The sequence below is a fragment of the Salvelinus alpinus genome, chromosome 10 (genome assembly GCF_045679555.1).
Source record: "Salvelinus alpinus chromosome 10, SLU_Salpinus.1, whole genome shotgun sequence".
Taxonomy (NCBI): Eukaryota; Metazoa; Chordata; class Actinopteri; order Salmoniformes; family Salmonidae; genus Salvelinus; species Salvelinus alpinus.
This window is the reverse complement of record NC_092095.1, coordinates 16,479,008-16,498,165: the sequence shown is the minus strand read 5'-3', so window position 1 is coordinate 16,498,165 and position 19,158 is coordinate 16,479,008. Positions and strand designations below refer to the sequence as shown.

At 42.1% G+C, this 19,158-nt stretch overlaps 1 protein-coding gene across 9 annotated transcripts in view; it reads right to left on the bottom strand.

Annotated features, from left to right (window-relative positions):
* Positions 1 to 327: 327 nt before the first annotated feature.
* Positions 328 to 19,158, bottom strand: part of relch (RAB11 binding and LisH domain, coiled-coil and HEAT repeat containing) — an 83,934-nt gene continuing 65,103 nt past the window's right edge. For 8 of the 9 annotated variants that reach the window (XM_071328084.1, XM_071328086.1, XM_071328091.1 and 5 more), the window contains 6 exons: positions 18,440 to 18,503; positions 13,208 to 13,346; positions 12,998 to 13,114; positions 10,789 to 10,877; positions 10,502 to 10,572; positions 328 to 1,491 (listed from right to left, as the gene is read on the bottom strand). In XM_071328084.1, the coding sequence (XP_071184185.1) occupies positions 1,371 to 1,491; positions 10,502 to 10,572; positions 10,789 to 10,877; positions 12,998 to 13,114; positions 13,208 to 13,346; positions 18,440 to 18,503 (601 nt within the window). In that variant the 3' untranslated portion in view covers positions 328 to 1,370. Of the gene's footprint in view, positions 1,492 to 10,501; positions 10,573 to 10,788; positions 10,878 to 12,997; positions 13,115 to 13,207; positions 13,347 to 18,439; positions 18,504 to 19,158 lie in introns of those variants that run through there. The other variant, XR_011666382.1, reaches the window with a different exon arrangement.

Sequence of the window (19,158 nt, the reverse complement as noted above, 5' to 3'; positions counted from 1 at the left end):
GTGAGGGGTGGGGACAGGGTGATACATTGACAGGAGAGCACAAAGCTTCACACATCACTCCCTACAGTACACTGTATACTGGTGCAAGGACTCTGTAAATGGTTTCAGAGTCTGTCCCAGCTAGTGAACTTTGGAATCCTGGACAGACAAAGGGACATAAAGCTCTTTGAAGTTTCTAGAAGTTGCGGCTGTGTGTGAAAGATGAGGGGGGATTCTGTGTATTTACCAAGGTTTATTACTCTGAACACCTGCTGAAACCTTGAGCTCTGTATTAAAAAGGATGTTTTTACATGCATATACACACACAATAATCACCATAAGCAGGTGTACATGAGTACACAATTGTTTATTTTGTGTTTTATTATTTCATGACACCAATTTCAAATGTACATAATAATATGGGTCCCGCCTTCATTTCAGTGTATCATACAGCTTACTTGTAGAGCATAACATGTAATTAAAATGATCCCAAAGAGAAAATAACTCAACAAAAATTAAACAGCCACTTTAGAAAATAACCACCAGAGACACTGAAACACGCAGAGGCAGAACGAGACAGAAAAGGAGAGAGTGAGAGTCAGAGTGAGAGTGAGAGATGGATGGAGGGATTAAGGAAGACAATTAGTGTTCTTCTCTTTGCCCTCACATTTCCAACAGAAAAACAACAAATCCAATGAAAGGTAGTGATGTGGATGTACATCCTCCATTATAAGACTCTGAAATCAAAACAGAATAAAGAGAAAGTAATAAAACATTGAAGTGCAGATTTCTTTGGAGGAATTAAGTCTTAAATCATTAATTAATATCAAAACAACGAGAGACGTGATGAAATACAACAGACAATTTTCACTTCAAGTAGGCAATTCCACAGAGCCATGAACATACAGACGTCAGTTAGTTAGCTACTCCTCTCCATGTTGACACAAAGGTTCCGGAACAATCACATTCTGACAAAGAACGCCACTAAAATTCTAACTAGACTGGAACGTTCAGAAAGCTTTTGGTGCCAACATGGCACCTGTAAAAATTCCAAAACAAACCCAGTTGGCCAAATCTTAGTGGCTGTATCTCAATAGTATAATAATGAATTTCTCTCCTTGAGACGAGGAGAGGAAACCACTTCAGACTATTGACATACACCCTGGACCTGATCAAATATGTAAAAAAGGGCACCCTTCCTTCCTTTCCTCCTAGGGCTCAGTGCTGTCCCCCGTCCAGTCAGGGAGGAGTGAAGGCTGCATTCAGAAGGCGTTCGAGCAGAGACCCTGATCTGGCCCATCGTTGGAGCCTGGGCTGGCGCTCGCACACAATGGAGGCTCATGGGATATGTAGTGGCCTTGCTGCTAGGCGGTTCGGCGGCGGAAGGAGGATCACTTCTTTCTCTGGAAAACGTTGGCCAGCATGGCGCCGGACGTGGTCAGCTGACCCATCTTACTCAGGAACTTGGTCTTGGCGTCTTCCCCAACCAGACTGGCAGCGATGGACACAGATCTACAGGAACAGAAACATACACAGTTTGAACACATGTAAATATGTATTAGCATCATCACTGGTCCACAGATATACAGATACAGTATATGGTTATATTGATGATAGCATGTACAATGGAATATAGATTATATTATATAGTGCACACTGGGATATAGATTATACTATATAGTGCACACTGGGATATAGATTATATTATATAGTGCACACTGGGATATAGATTATATTATATAGTGCACACTGGGATATAGATTATATTATTTAGTGCACACTGGGATATAGATTATACTATTTAGTGCACACTGGGATATAGATTATACTATTTAGTGCACACTGGGATATAGATTATATTATATAGTACACACTGGGATATAGATTATACTATATAGTGCACACTAGGATATAGATTATACTATATAGTGCACACTAGGATATAGATTATATAGTGCACACTGGGATATAGATTATATTATATAGTGTACACTGGGGTAAAGATTATATTATATACTGCACACTGGGATAAAGATTATATTATATACTGCACACTGGGATATAGATTATATTATATAGTGTACACTGGGATAAAGATGATATTATATACTGCACACTGGGATATAGATTATATACTGCACACTGGGATAAAGATTATATTATATACTGCACACTAGGATATAGATTATATTATATACTTCACACTGGGATATAGATTATACACTTATTATGCAAATGTCCCTTTTTCAGGACACTGTCTTTCAAAGATAATTCAAAAAAATCCAAATAACTTCACAGATCTTCATTGTAAACGGTTTAAACACTGTTCCCCATGCTTGTTCAATGAACCATAACCAATTAATGAACATGCACCTGAGGAACGGTCGTTAAGAGACTAACAGTTTACAGACAGTAGGCAATTACGGTCACAGTTATGAAAATGTAGGACACTAAAGAGGCCTTTCTACTGACTCTGAAAAACACAAGAAAAATATTTGATTCTTGTTTACAATAAAAGTGACTCCAAAATGACACAATACATTATTTACCATTCATTTCTATTGGGTGCAAAAACACCTGAAACACAACCAAAACAAACAGCAAATGCATCCAACACGTTTGTAGAGATACAAGCTTGATGTAATCATTGCACTCTAGGAGGAATATGGGAACAAATACTTAACTTTTGACTACTTTCATACACAAGTTAATTTGTCCCAATACTTTTGGACCCCTAAAATGGGGGGGGGGGGGGTCTATGTACAAAAAGTTCTGTAATTTCTCAATGATGAAATATGATATGGATGAAAATACCCTTGAATTAAAGCTGCTAGTCTGTACTTCAACCTAATAGTCATTGTATCACTTCAGAGTACAGAGTCAAAACAATATATTTGAAGCTGACTGTAGATTAGTGTATAGCCTGTAGAATGGGAAATTATTATATAGCCTGTAAAAACCATTCAGTGTACCTATCATTCATCTAGAATGTTTTGTCTATAATCTCAATATTCTTTGTCTCCCTAAACATCCAATTCAGAGAGGTGTTGCTGTTAACTGTCAGATTATAAAAGGCTCATTTCTTTGCCTTGACATTGACCAGGTGTCCATATAACTAGACTGGTAAAAGCAGTTGCTTAAGTGTTAACAGTAACAGTTCCTTCTGTTCTCTACTGACTGACAGTTAAGTGAGTTCCTCTTTTTCCCCCTCTATGCCTAACTGGGGTTGAACAACAGCACATAGACAAAGTAATATTATCACAACGACATATGGTCAACACTGGAATGAAAGTTATGAAACACAGTAAAACGCTGGAGTTGAGAGGCTTAGTAGTAACATGCTTGTTGAGAGATGTGATAAAACAGGCCCATATCAGGGCTGGATCCTGTCATCAGACATCACTGTTGTCTCTAAAACTGTGCATTACAATGACAGAGATTCTAAAGTTATAACTGTTGTCTCTGACACTGTGCATTATGATGACAGAGATTCTAAAGTTATAACTGTTGTCTCTGTCACTGCATTATGATGACAGAGATTCTAGTTATAACTGTTGTCTCTGTCACTGCATTATGATGACAGAGATTCTAGTTATAACTGTTGTCTCTGTCACTGCATTATGATGACAGAGATTCTAGTTATAACTGTTGTCTCTGACACTGTGTATTATGATGACAGAGATTCTAGTTATAACTGTTGTCTCTGACACTGTGCATTATGATGACAGAGATTCTAGTTATAACTGTTGTCTCTGACACTGTGCATTATGATGACAGAGATTCTAGTTATAACTGTTGTCTCTGACACTGTGTATTATGATGACAGAGATTCTAGTTATAACTGTTGTCTCTGACACTGTGCATTATGATGACAGAGATTCTAGTTATAACTGTTGTCTCTGACACTGTGCATTATGATGACAGAGATTCTAGTTATAACTGTTGTCTCTGACACTGTGCATTATGATGACAGAGATTCTAGTTATAACTGTTGTCTCTGACACTGTGCATTATGATGACAGAGATTCTAGTTATAACTGTTGTCTCTGACACTGTGCATTATGATGACAGAGATTCTAGTTATAACTGTTGTCTCTGACACTGTGCATTATGATGACAGAGATTCTAGTTATAACTGTTGTCTCTGACACTGTGCATTATGATGACAGAGATTCTAGTTATAACTGTTGTCTCTGACACTGTGCATTATGATGACAGAGATTCTAGTTATAACTGTTGTCTCTGACACTGTGCATTATGATGACAGAGATTCTAGTTATAACTGTTGTCTCTGACACTGTGCATTATGATGACAGAGATTCTAGTTATAACTTGTCTCTGTCACTGCATTATGATGACAGAGATTCTATTTATAACTGTTGTCTCTGACACTGTGCATTATGATGACAGAGATTCTAGTTATAACTGTTGTCTCTGACACTGTGCATTATGATGACAGAGATTCTAGTTATTTTTAATTTTTTAATTTTTTTTATTTCACCTTTATTTAACCAGGTAGGCTAGTTGAGAACAAGTTCTCATTTGCAACTGCGACCTGGCCAAGATAAAGCATAGCAGTGTGAACAGACAACACAGAGTTACACATGGAGTAAACAATAAACAAGTCAATAACATGGTAGAAAAAAAGAGAATCTATATACAATGTGTGCAAAAGGCATGAGATAGGCAATAAATCGAATAATTACAATTTAGCAGATTAACACTGGAGTGATAAATCATCAGATGATCATGTGCAAGAAGAGATACTGGTGTGCAAAAGAGCAGAAAAGTAAATAAATAAAAGCAGTATGGGGGGTGAGGTAGGTAAATTGGGTGGGTAGTTTACAGATGGACTATGTACAGCTGCAGCGATCGGTTAGCTGCTCAGATAGCAGATTTTTAAAGTTGTTGAGGGAGATAAAAGTCTCCAACTTCAGAGATTTTTGCAATTCGTTCCAGTCGCAGGCAGCAGAGAACTGGAAGGAAAGGCGTCCAAATGAGGTTTTGGCTTTAGGGATGATCAGTGAGATACACCTGCTGGAGCGCGTGCTGCGGGTGGGTGTAGCCATCGTGACCAGTGAACTGAGATAAGGCGGCACTTTACCTAGCATAGCCTTGTAGATGACCTGGAGCCAGTGGGTCTGACGACGAACATGTAGCGAGGGCCAGCCGACTAGGGCATACAGGTCGCAGTGGTGGGTCGTATAAGGTGCTTTAGTAACAAAACGAATGGCACTGTGATAAACTGCATCCAGTTTGCTGAGTAGAGTATTGGAAGCTATTTTGTAGATGACATCGCCGAAGTCGAGGATCGGTAGGATAGTCAGTTTTACTAGGGTAAGTTTGGCGGCGTGAGTGAAGGAGGCTTTGTTGCGGAATAGAAAGCCGATTCTTGATTTGATTTTGGATTGGAGATGTTTGATATGAGTCTGGAAGGAGAGTTTGCAGTCTAGCCAGACACCTAGGTACTTATAGATGTCCACATATTCTAGGTCGGAACCGTCCAGGGTGGTGATGCTAGTCGGGCGTGCGGGTGCAGGCAGCGAACGGTTGAAAAGCATGCATTTGGTTTTACTAGCGTTTAAGAGCAGTTGGAGGCCACGGAAGGAGTGTTGTATGGCATTGAAGCTCGTTTGGAGGTTAGATAGCACAGTGTCCAAGGAAGGGCCGGAAGTATATAGAATGGTGTCGTCTGCGTAGAGGTGGATCAGGGAATCGCCCGCAGCAAGAGCAACATCATTGATGTATACAGAGAAAAGAGTCGGCCCGAGAATTGAACCCTGTGGTACCCCCATAGAGACTGCCAGAGGACCGGACAACATGCCCTCCGATTTGACACACTGAACTCTGTCTGCAAAGTAGTTGGTGAACCAGGCAAGGCAGTCATTAGAAAAACCGAGGCTACTGAGTCTGCCGATAAGAATATGGTGATTGACAGAGTCGAAAGCCTTGGCCAGGTCGATGAAGACGGCTGCACAGTAATGTCTTTTATCGATGGCGGTTATGATATCGTTTAGTACCTTGAGCGTGGCTGAGGTGCACCCGTGACCGGCTCGGAAACCGGATTGCACAGCGGAGAAGGTACGGTGGGATTCGAGATGGTCAGTGATCTGTTTGTTGACTTGGCTTTCGAAGACCTTAGATAGGCAGGGCAGGATGGATATAGGTCTGTAACAGTTTGGGTCCAGGGTGTCTCCCCCTTTGAAGATGGGGATGACCGCGGCAGCTTTCCAATCCTTGGGGATCTCAGATGATACGAAGGAGAGGTTGAACAGGCTGGTAATAGGGGGTGCGACAATGGCGGCGGACAGTTTCAGAAATAGGGGGTCCAGATTGTCAAGCCCAGCTGATTTGTATGGGTCCAGGTTTTCCAGCTCTTTCAGAACATCTGCTATCTGGATATGGGTAAAGGAGAAGCTGGGGAGGCTTGGGCGAGTAGCAGCGGGGGGGGCGGGGCTGTTGGCCAAGGTTGGAGTCGCCAGGAGGAAGGCATGGCCAGCCATTGAGAAATGTTTGTTGAAGTTTTCGATTATCACGGACTTATCAGTGGTGACCGTGTTACCTAGCCTCAGTGCAGTGGGCAGCTGGGAGGAGGTGCTCTTGTTTTCCATGGACTTTACAGTATCCCAGAACTTTTTGGAGTTAGAGCTACAGGATGCAAATTTCTGCTTGAAAAAGCTGGCCTTTGCTTTCCTGACTGACTGCGTGTATTGGTTCCTGACTTCCCTGAACAGTTGCATATCGCGGGGGCTCTTCGATGCTATTGCAGTTCGCCACAGGATGTTTTTGTGCTGGTCGAGGGCAGTCAGGTCTGGAGTGAACCAAGGGCTATATCTGTTCTTGGTTCTGCATTTTTTTAACGGAGCATGCTTGTCTAATATGGTGAGGAAGTAACTTTTAAAGAATGACCAGGCATCCTCAACTGACGGGATGAGGTCAATATCCTTCCAGGGTACCCGGGCCAGGTCGATTAGAAAGGCCTGCTCGCAGAAGTGTTTTAGGGAGCGTTTGACAGTGATGAGGGGTGGTCGTTTGACCGCGGACCCGTGGCGGATACAGGCAATGAGGCAGTGATCGCTGAGATCTTGATTGAAGACAGCAGAGGTGTATTTGGAGGGCAGGTTGGTCAGGATAATGTCTATTAGGGTGCCCATGTTTACGGATTTAGGGTTGTACCTGGTGGGTTCCTTGATGATTTCTGTGAGATTGAGGGCATCAAGCTTGGATTGTAAGACTGCCGGGGTGTTAAGCATATCCCAGTTTAGGTCACCTAACAGAACAAACTCTGAAGCTAGATGGGGAGCGATCAATTCACAGATGGTGTCCAGGGCACAGCTGGGAGCTGAGGGGGGTCGGTAGCAGGCGGCAACAGTGAGAGACTTATTTCTGGAGAGATTAATTTTTAAAATTAGAAGTTCGAACTGTTTGGGCATAGACCTGGAAAGTATGACAGAACTTTGCAGGCTATCTCTGCAGTAGATTGCAACTCCTCCCCCTTTGGCAGTTCTATCTTGACGGAAAGTGTTATAGTTGGGTATGGAAATCCCAGAATTTTTGGTGGCCTTCCTAAGCCAGGATTCGGACACGGCAAGGACATCAGGGTTGGCAGAGTGTGCTAAAGCGGTGAGTAAGGCAAACTTAGGGAGGAGGCTTCTGATGTTGACATGCATGAGGCCAAGGCTTTTTCGATCACAGAAGTCAACAAATGAGGGTGACTGGGGACATGCAGGGCCTGGGTTTACCTCCACATCACCCGAGGAACAGAGGAGTAGTAGGATGAGGGTGCGGCTAAAGGCTATCAAAACTGGTCGCCTAGAGCGTTGGGGACAAGGAATAAAAGGAGCAGATTTATGGGCGTGGTAGAATAGATTCTGGGCATAATGTGCAGACAGGGGTATGGTGGGGCACGGGTACAGCGGAGGCAAGCCCAGGCACTGGTTGACACTGTGCATTATGATGACAGAGATTCTAGTTATAACTGTTGTCTCTGACACTGTGCATTATGATGACAGAGATTCTAGTTATAACTGTTGTCTCTGACACTGTGCATTATGATGACAGAGATTCTAGTTATAACTGTTGTCTCTGACACTGTGCATTATGATGACAGAGATTCTAGTTATAACTGTTGTCTCTGACACTGTGCATTATGATGACAGAGATTCTAGTTATAACTTGTCTCTGTCACTGCATTATGATGACAGAGATTCTAGTTATAACTGTTGTCTCTGACACTGTGCATTATGATGACAGAGATTCTAGTTATAACTGTTGTCTCTGACACTGTGCATTATGATGACAGAGATTCTAGTTATAACTGTTGTCTCTGACACTGTGTATTATGATGACAGAGATTCTAGTTATAACTGTTGTCTCTGACACTGTGCATTATGATGACAGAGATTCTAGTTATAACTTGTCTCTGTCACTGCATTATGATGACAGAGATTCTAGTTATAACTGTTGTCTCTGACACTGTGCATTATGATGACAGAGATTCTAGTTATAACTGTTGTCTCTGACACTGTGCATTATGATGACAGAGATTCTAGTTATAACTGTTGTCTTTGACACTGTGCATTATGATGACAGAGATTCTAGTTATAACTGTTGTCTCTGACACTGTGCATTATGATGACAGAGATTCTAGTTATAACTGTTGTCTCTGACACTGTGCATTATGATGACAGAGATTCTAGTTATAACTGTTGTCTCTGACACTGTGCATTATGATGACAGAGATTCTAGTTATAACTGTTGTCTCTGACACTGTGCATTATGATGACAGAGATTCTAGTTATAACTGTTGTCTCTGACACTGTGCATTATGATGACAGAGATTCTAGTTATAACTGTTGTCTCTGACACTGTGCATTATGATGACAGAGATTCTAGTTATAACTGTTGTCTCTGACACTGTGCATTATGATGACAGAGATTCTAGTTATAACTGTTGTCTCTGACACTGTGCATTATGATGACAGAGATTCTAGTTATAACTGTTGTCTCTGACACTGTGCATTATGATGACAGAGATTCTAGTTATAACTGTTGTCTCTGTCACTGTGCATTATGATGACAGAGATTCTAGTTATAACTGTTGTCTCTGTCACTGTGCATTATGATGACAGAGATTCTAGTTATAACTGTTGTCTCTGACACTGTGCATTATGATGACAGAGATTCTAGTTATAACTGTTGTCTCTGACACTGTGCATTATGACATGATGATGACTGAATCTAAAAACATGATGACAGACATTTTAAAGTTATAATTGAACATGAAGAGAAAAACAGCCTAAAAACAACTAAGGCAGAAAACTTTTGTATGTATGTTGCTAGGCTACAGCCTCAGAGTTCAAATGTTGAAATGTTGATGCACACACATCCCTCCTCCTCTCACCCACACTACGGCTGGGTCCCAATGCTCTTTCCTGTACTCCTCCCTAAACTCCCCTCCTCCTCTCACTCACACTACGGCTGGGTCCCAATGCTCTTTCCTGTACTCCACCCTAAACTCCCCCCCTCCTCTCACCCACACTACGGCTGGGTACTAATCCTCTTTCCTGTACTCCTCCCTAAACTCCCCTCCTCCCTCACACTACGGCTGGGTCCCAATGCTCTTTCCTGTACTCCACCCTAAACTCCCCCCCTCCTCTCACCCACACTACGGCTGGGTACTAATCCTCTTTCCTGTACTCCTCCCTAAACTCCCCTCCTCCTCTCACTCACACTACGGCTGGGTCCCAATGCTCTTTCCTGTACTCCTCCCTAAACTCCCCTCCTCCCCTCCCTCACACTACAGCTGGGTCCTAATGCTCTTTCCTGTACTCCTCCCTAAACTCCCCTCCCTCACACTACGGCTGGGTCCCAATGCTCTTTCCTGTACTCCTCCCTAAACTCCCCTCCTCCTCTCACTCACACTACGGCTGGGTCCCAATGCTCTTTCCTGTACTCCACCCTAAACTCCCCTCCTCCCCTCCCTCACACTACGGCTGGGTCCTAATGCTCTTTCCTGTACTCCTCCCTAAACTCCCCTCCCTCACACTACGGCTGGGTCCTAATGCTCTTTCCTGTACTCCTCCCTAAACTCCCCTCCTCCCCTCCCTCACACTACGGCTGGGTCCCAATGCTCTTTGAACGCTTTCTGCCCTCCTCCCTCACCACTGATCTGTATCTAAAGCCACGGTTTCTCTACCTGTTTTCTGAAGCCAGGCTTCCAGAGGGTCATGTGACTGTGACCCGGCAAGTCCCACGTAGCTCAGTTGGTAGAGCAAGGCACTGGCAGCGCCAGGGTGGTGGGTTCGATTCACCAGGGGGGACCAGTACGGAAAACATATACAAATGTATGCACTCACTACAGTAAGTCGCTTTGGATAAGAGCCTCTGCTAAATGACCAAAACAATTAAATAGACTCATGTTTGGGATCAAAACCAGCAGGCTAGGAAAGTGTGTTTTGAATGCTCTGTCATGGCACACAGACACATGGGCGCTGTTTTAATGGTGTGTGTTAGTACTCACCCCTCAGCCTGTCCAATCCCTCTGTTCTCTACCTTCGTTTCCCCCTCCTTGATCATGGAGCTCAGGATCACCTGCAACAAGACACACAGCGGAAAATATGGCAGATTGCTGTGCTGTGGAAAGTATGCCTGGTGAGTCTCCCTCCTGGAGACAACATCACGCTGTGTGGTGAGTGGTCTGGGACAGGGAATCAGCTGGTCTTTAGCTGGCATGGGAAACAGGTCAGTTGATGTAGTTTGGAAGAGCTACTGTATGGTCAATGTGAGAGTGCGTGTGAGTGTGTGTACCTCGTGTTCAGGAGATAGCTGTTCCATGTCCGTCCTCAGACACCTCAGGCCAGGCAGGAAGTGATTCACCATAAGCTCCTCTGAGATGACTGGAACAGGAAGTCAAGGAGAGGACAACCAAACACTAACACAGAGTTGAACAAAACTTACCAGACATCTAAATACTAACGCAGGGGTTTAACAACACATATTGGACAACCAAACACTAACAGAGTTTAAATAAATGTTTCACTGGACAACTGAAGACTAACACAGAGTTTAACTACACTAATATTGGACAACCAGACACCAACACAGTTTTAAAATACCTACTGACCAACTGAACACTGAGTACACAGAGTTTAACAACAGTCAACACTTGACAACCAAACACAAGTAGGTAAGATTAGTGAGGATGGTACATGACTACATTACCCAGAGGGCCACAGTACTTCGAATGGCTCGTCGCAAGCTGATGATGTCACAGCCCCAGGCTTTGATAATGAGCGATCTGTCAGGGGTTTAGCCACTGTGACCAAAGCTACATGAGACCCTCAGTATAGCCTGCTATAAATCACACAGTACCAAGCCTCAGCCAGCTGGGTGGGTGGTGGGTATGTGATGGGTGGGTGGTGGTGGGTGTATGAAGGTCACCAGGTGGTGGGTATGTGATGGTATGGGTGTATGAAGGTCGCCAAAGAGGAGGTTAGGGAGGTCTCTGAGCTATGCCCTTGTGGAACCACACCATTTTGGGAACACATTCAGGGAAGAACGTGCATGCATGCCCACGCACTGAGCACTATGCTGGGAACTCTGACCAAAGGCTTGGAGGCAGCTCTCCCTCTCTCATTTTCTCTCCTGGCTTCTCCCTCTCGCTCTCTCTCTCAGGCGGGCTGTGGTCTCTTTCTCTCTCCCTCGCGCTCCTTCTCTCTGTGGGCTGTGGTCTCTTTCTCTCTCCCTCGCGCTCCTTCTCTCTGTGGCCTGTGGTCTCTTTCTCTCTCCCTCGCGCTCCTTCTCTCTGTGACCTGTGGTCTCTTTCTCTCTCCCTCGCGCTCCTTCTCTCTGTGGCCTGTGGTCTCTTTCTCTCTCCCTCGCGCTCCTTCTCTCTGTGGCCTGTGGTCTCTTTCTCTCCCTCGCGCTCCTTCTCTCTGGAAGGGATAGGCAACCACTGCACAAACCACACACACACCTCTGTCACACATATACAAAGATCAAAGCTGATGCCAAAGACCAAAGACCTTTTAGATAAAATGGTTGACATCAGCTAAAACAGTTTGAAGGCACACAAACATACAGCTATAATAGAACATTAATTCAGTATATATATATATAACAAAACAGGGCAGGGCAAGTTAAGCCCAGAACCACAAATAGTGAACTTTTAACCCCCTGTCCCATAGGACCCACTGACTACAGTAACCTAGGCTGACCACAGTAACCTAGGCTGGCCACAGTAACCTAGGCTGGCCACAGTAACCTAGGCTGGCCACAGTAACCTAGGCTGGCCACAGTAACCTAGGCTGGCCACAGTAACCTAGGCTGGCCACAGTAACCTAGGCTGGCCACAGTAACCTAGGCTGGCCACAGTAACCTAGGCTGGCCACAGTAACCTAGGCTGGCCACAGTAACCTAGTCTGACCACAGTAACCTAGTCTGACCACAGTAACCTAGTCTGACCACAGTAACCTAGGCTGGCCACAGTAACCTAGGCTGGCCACAGTAACCTAGGCTGGCCACAGTAACCTAGGCTGGCCACAGTAACCTAGGCTGGCCACAGTAACCTAGTCTGACCACAGTAACCTAGTCTGACCACAGTAACCTAGTCTGACCACAGTAACCTAGTCTGACCACAGTAACCTAGTCTGACCACAGTAACCTAGTCTGACCACAGTAACCTAGTCTGACCACAGTAACCTAGTCTTGACCTAGGTTGTGTTATTCTAAAGACAGAATCTGAGAAACGTCTCTAAAAAAAGTTACTCAACTTGGTACATGTAGCTGTTTGCCTCAACGATGAACAAAGGGTGAGCTAAGTGTTGAACACACCGTAGCAGGACACACACACACACACACACACACACACACACACACACACACACACACACACACACACACACACACACACACACACACACACACACACACACACACACACACACACACACACACACACACACACACACACACACACACACACACACACGTTGGTGGTACAGAAGGTGAAGGACACAGCAGCATGAGAGAGCGCTGTAGGCCTCAAACAGCTGAGTAGCGATGTCTATCCTCTTCCTCTCTGTAGCCTGAGCGTTGTTATTCAACGCCAGCTTGTGGAGGTGGGGGAGCACAACTGAAATATGAAAAACACACTATTACTTTCTGTGTGTGTGTGTGAGCCCCTTTTTCTGTGTGTGCCTTTGCATTAGTGTGTGGCAGTACTGACACTCGTCTCTGAAGCGTGGCTCAGTGTTGGGTCCGACCCGGCCAAAGGTCCTGATGATCTCCATGTGTAGAGAGTGTTGGTCCTGGTACTGTGGGTCCTCCAGGAACGACGCTAGCTGCATCTTCACACGCTCCAACAGCTGGGACACGCACGCACACACATTAATATACACATAGTCATATACACACACGCATTAATATATATACACACATACATATATATATATATATATATGACTGTGTATATATGTGTATGTGTATATGTATGTATGTATATATATATATATACACATATATATACACAGTCATATATATATATGTATATATACTCATATATGTGTATATATATACACATACATATATATATATATATATATATATGTATATATACACATATATGTGTATATATATACACATACATATACATATGTATATATATGTATATATGTGTATATATATACACATACATATACATATGTATATATATGTACGTATATATGTATATATGCATATATATGACTGTGTGTATATTAATGTGTCTGTTTATATGTATATATATATGACTGTGTGTATATGTGTGTGTATGTATATATATATGTATGTGTATATATATACACATATATATACATGTATATATATATACACATATATACATATATATACATATGTATATGTATGTGTATATATATACACACATATGTGTATATATACATATATGTATATGTGTATATGTGTATATATACATATATATACATATATATACATATATATATATATATATATATATATATATATACATATACACATATATACACAGTCATATATGTATATATACATACGTATATGTGTATATATATATATATACATATATATATGCATATATACATACGTATATATATATATATACACATATACGTATGTATATATACATATATGACTGTGTATATATGTGTATATGTATATATATATATATATATATATACACACAGTCATATATATATATATGTATATATATGTATATATACACATATACACATATGTATATATACACATATATGTGTATATATATACACATACATATACATATGTATATATATGCATATATACATATATATACATATATATACATATGTATATGTATGTGTATATATATACACATATATACATATATACATATGTATATGTATGTGTATACATATATACATATGTATATGTATGTGTATATATATATACACATATATGTGTATGTGTATATATATACACATATATGTGTATATATACATATATATATATGTATGTGTATATATATACACATATATGAGTATATATACACATATATATATGACTATGCACAGTACATATATGTATATATATGTATATATATGTATATATACACATATATACACAGTCATATATATATATATGTATATATATGTATATATACACATATACACATATATATGTATATATACACATATATGTGTATATATATACACATACATATACATATGTACATATATGTACATATGTGTATATATATATATATATACACATGTATATATATGTGTATATATACACACACAGTCATATATATATATATATATATATACACACACACAGTTATATATACATATACACACACACACAGTCATATATACACACCGTCATATATACACACACACACACAGTCAAATATACACACAGTCATATATATATACACACAGTCATTTATACACACACACACACACACACACACACACACACACACACACACACACACACACACACACACATTAATATACACACACAGTAGAAGTCGGAAGTTTACATACACAGGTTGGAGTCATTAAAACTCGTTTTTCAACGACTCCACAAATTTCTTGTTAACAATCTATAGTTTTCTATAATCTACTTTGTGCATGACACAATTAATTTTTCAAACAATTGTTTACAGACCGATTATTTCACTGTATCACAATTCCAGGGGGTCAGAAGTTTACATACACTAAGTTGACTGTGCCTTTAAACAGCTTAGAAAATTCCAGAAAATGATGTCATGGCATTAGAAGCTTATGATAGGCTAATTTACATCATTTTAGTCAATTGGAGGTGTACCTGTGGATGCATTTCAAGGCCTACCTTCAAACTCAGTGCCTCTGCTTGACATCATGGGAAAATCAAAAGAAATCAGCCAAGACTTCAATTTCTTTTTTTGACCTCCACAAGTCTGGTTCATCATTGGAAGCCATTTCCAAACGCCTGAAGGTACCACGTTCATCTGTACAAACAATAGTACGCAAGTATAAACACCATGGGGCCACGCAGCCACCTTACTGCTCAGGAAGGAGACGCGTTCTGTCTCCTAGATATGAACGTCCTTTGGTGCGAAAAGTGCAAAATCAATCCCAAACAGCAGCAAAGGACCTTGTGAAGACGCTGGAGGAAACCGGTACAAAAGTCTCTATATCCACAGTTAAACAAGTCCTATATCGACGTAACCTGAAAGGCCGCTCAGCAAGGAAAAAGCCACTGCTCCAAAACCGCCATAAAAATGCCAGACTACGGTTTGCAACTGCACATGGGGACAAAGATCGTACTTTTTGGAGAAATGTCCTCTGGTCTGATGAAACAAAAATAGAACTGTTTGGCCATAATGACCATCGTTATGTTTGGAGGAAAAAGGGGGATGCTTGCCAGCCCGAAGAACACCATCCCAACCGTGAAGCACGGGGGTGGCAGCATCATGTTGTGGGGGTGCTTTGCTGCAGCAGGGACTGGTGCACTTCACAAAATAGATGGCATCATGAGGGAGGAAAATGATGTGTATACATTGAAGCAACATCTCAAGACATCAGTCAGGAATTTAAAGCTTGTCCGCAAATGGGTCTTCCAACTGGACAATGACCCCAAGCATACTTCCAAAGTTGTGGCAAAATGGCTTAAGGAAAACAAAGTCAAGGTATTGGAGTGGCCATCTCAAAGCCCTGACCTCAATCCTATTGAACATTTGTGGGCAGAACTGAAAAAGCGTGTACGAGCAAGGAGGCTTACAGACCTGACTCAGTTACACCAGCTCTGTCAGGAGGAATGTGCCAAAATTCACCCAACGTATTGTGGGAAGCTTGTGGAAGGCTACCCGAAACACTTGACCCAAGTTAAACAATTTAAAGGCAATGCTACCAAATACTAAGTGCGTGTACAGTCGTGGCCAAAAGTTTTGAGAATGACAAATATTAATTTCCACAAAGTTTGTTGCTTCAGTGTCTTTAGATATTTTTGTCAGATGTTACTATGGAATACTGAAGTATAATTACAAACATTTCGTCAGTGTCAAAGGCTTTTATTGACAATTACATGTAGTTGATGCAAAGAGTCAATATTTGCAGTGTTGACCCTTCCTTTTCAAGAACTCTGCAATCCGCCCTGGCATGCTGTCAATTAACATCTGGGCCACATCCTGACTCATGGCAGGCCATTCTTGCATAATCAATGCTTGGAGTTTGTCAGAATTTGTGGGTTTTTGTTTGTCCACCCGCCACTTGAGGATTGACCACAAGTTCTCAATGGGATTAAGGTCTGGGCAGTTTCCTCGCCATGGACCCAAAATATCAATGTTTTGTTCCCCAAGCCACTTAGTTATCACTTTTGCCTTATGGCAAGGTGCTCCATCATGCTGGAAAAGGCATTGTTCGTCACCAAACGGTTCCTGGATGGTTGGGAGAAGTTGCTCTTGGAGGATGTGTTGGTACCATTCTTTAATCATGGCTGTGTTCTTAGGCAAAATTGTGAGTGAGCCCACTCCCTTGGCTGAGAAGCAACCCCACACATGAATGGCCTCAGGATGCTTTACTGTCGGCATCACACAGGACTGATGGTAGCGCTCACCTTGTCTTCTCCGGACAAGCGTTTTTCCGGATGCCCCAAACAATCGGAAAGGGGATTCAGAGAAAATGACTTTACCCCAGTCCTCAGCAGCCCAATCCCTGTATCTTTTCCAGAATATCAGTCTGTCCCTGATGTTTTTCCTGGAGAGAAGTGGCTTCTTTGCTGCCCTTCTTGACACCAGGCCATCCTCCAAAAGTCTTCGCCTCACTGTGCTTGCAGATGCACTCACATCTGCCTGCTGCCATTCCTGAGCAAGCTCTGTACTGGTGGTGCCCTGATCCCGCAGCTGAATCAACTTTAGGAGACGGTCCTGGCGCTTGCTGGACTTTCTTGGGCGCCCTGAAGCCTTCTTCACAACAATTGAACCGCTGTCCTTGAAGTTCTTGATGATCCGATAAATGGTTGATTTAGGTGCAATCTTACTGGCAGCAATATCCTTGCCTGTGAAGCACTTTTTGTGCAAAGCAATGATAACGGCACGTGTTTCCTTGCAGGTAACCATGGTTGACAGAGGAAGAACAATGATTCCAAGCACCACCCTCCTTTTGAAGCTTACTAGCGTTGGGCTAGTAAACGAAAGGTTGCAAGTTCAAATCCCCCAGTTGACAAGGTACAAATCTGTCGCTCTGCCCCTGAACAAGGCAGTTAACCCACTGTTCCTATGCCATCATTGAAAAAAAAAATTTGTTCTTAACTGACTTGCCTAGTTAAATAATGGTAAAATAACATTTTTTATTTTTTTTATTTTTAATTCGAACTCAATCACCATGACAGTGATCTCCAGCCTTGTCTTCGTCAACACTCACACCTGTGTTAACGAGAGAATCACTGACATGATGTCAGCTGGTCCTTTTGTGGCAGGGCTGAAATGCAGTGGAAATGTTTTTGGGGGATTCAGTTCATTTGCATGGCAAAGAGGGACTTTGCAATTAATTGCAATTCATCTGATAACTCTTCATAACATTCTGGAGTATATGCAAATTGCCATCATACAAACTGAGGCAGCAGACTTTGTGAAAATTAATATTCGTGTCATTCTCAAAACATTTGGCCACGACTGTATGTAAACTTCTGACCCACTGGGAATGTGATGAAAGAAATAAAAGCTGAAATAAATCATTCTCTACTATTATTCTGACATTTCACATTCTTAAAATAAAGTGGTGATCCTAACTGACCTAAAACAGGGAGTTTTTACTAGGATTAAATATTGAAATATTGAGTTGAGATGTATTTGGTTAAGGTGTATGTAAACTTCCGACTTCAACTGTATACACACACACACACGTGTTCATGCATGTGTGTAGTATGTACATGTATATTTGTTTGTAAATATTGACATTGGTACCTCTTTGTGTGTGACTGTCTCCATGATGGTACCAAAGGCAGGGATAGTAGATATCCTAACTGAACTGTAAACCAGACAGGCGTTTCAATAGAGACAGGTCTCTGCTTTATAAACATTACAAGGTGCAGCTCTGACAATAACAATATAAAACTGACCAACACCAACCAAGAGAGAGAGGAAGAGGTTAGGATGGAAAGGAAGAGGTTAGGATGGAGAGAGGAAGAGGTTAGGATGGAGAGAGGAAGAGGTTAGGAGGGTGGAAGAGGTTAGGAGGGTGAGAGGGAGGGAGGAATAGGTTATGAGGTTGGGAGTGAGGGAGGAAGGAAGAGGTAGGGAGGAAAAGGTTAGGAGGGAGGAAAAGGTTAGGAGTGAGGAAAAGGTTATGGGGGGAGGAAAAGGTTAGGAGGGAGGGAGGAAGAGGGAGAGATTAGGATGGAGGGAGGGAGAGGTTAGGAGGGTGGAAGAGGTTAGGAGGGTGAGAGGGAGGGAGGAATAGGTTATGAGGGTGGGAGTGAGGGAGGAAGGAAGAGGTTACGATGGAGGAAGAGGTTACGAGGGAGAGGAAGAGGAAGAGGTTAGGAGGGAGAGAGAGGTGAAGACAATCAGGAGGGTTGGAGGCTTGGGGGAGGGATCTGCTAAAAGGTGGGTGAGGAGGAGGAAAGGGGGTAAGAAATTACAGCTGAGCATAATGGGATACCTCGAAATGCAGCCAATCAGAG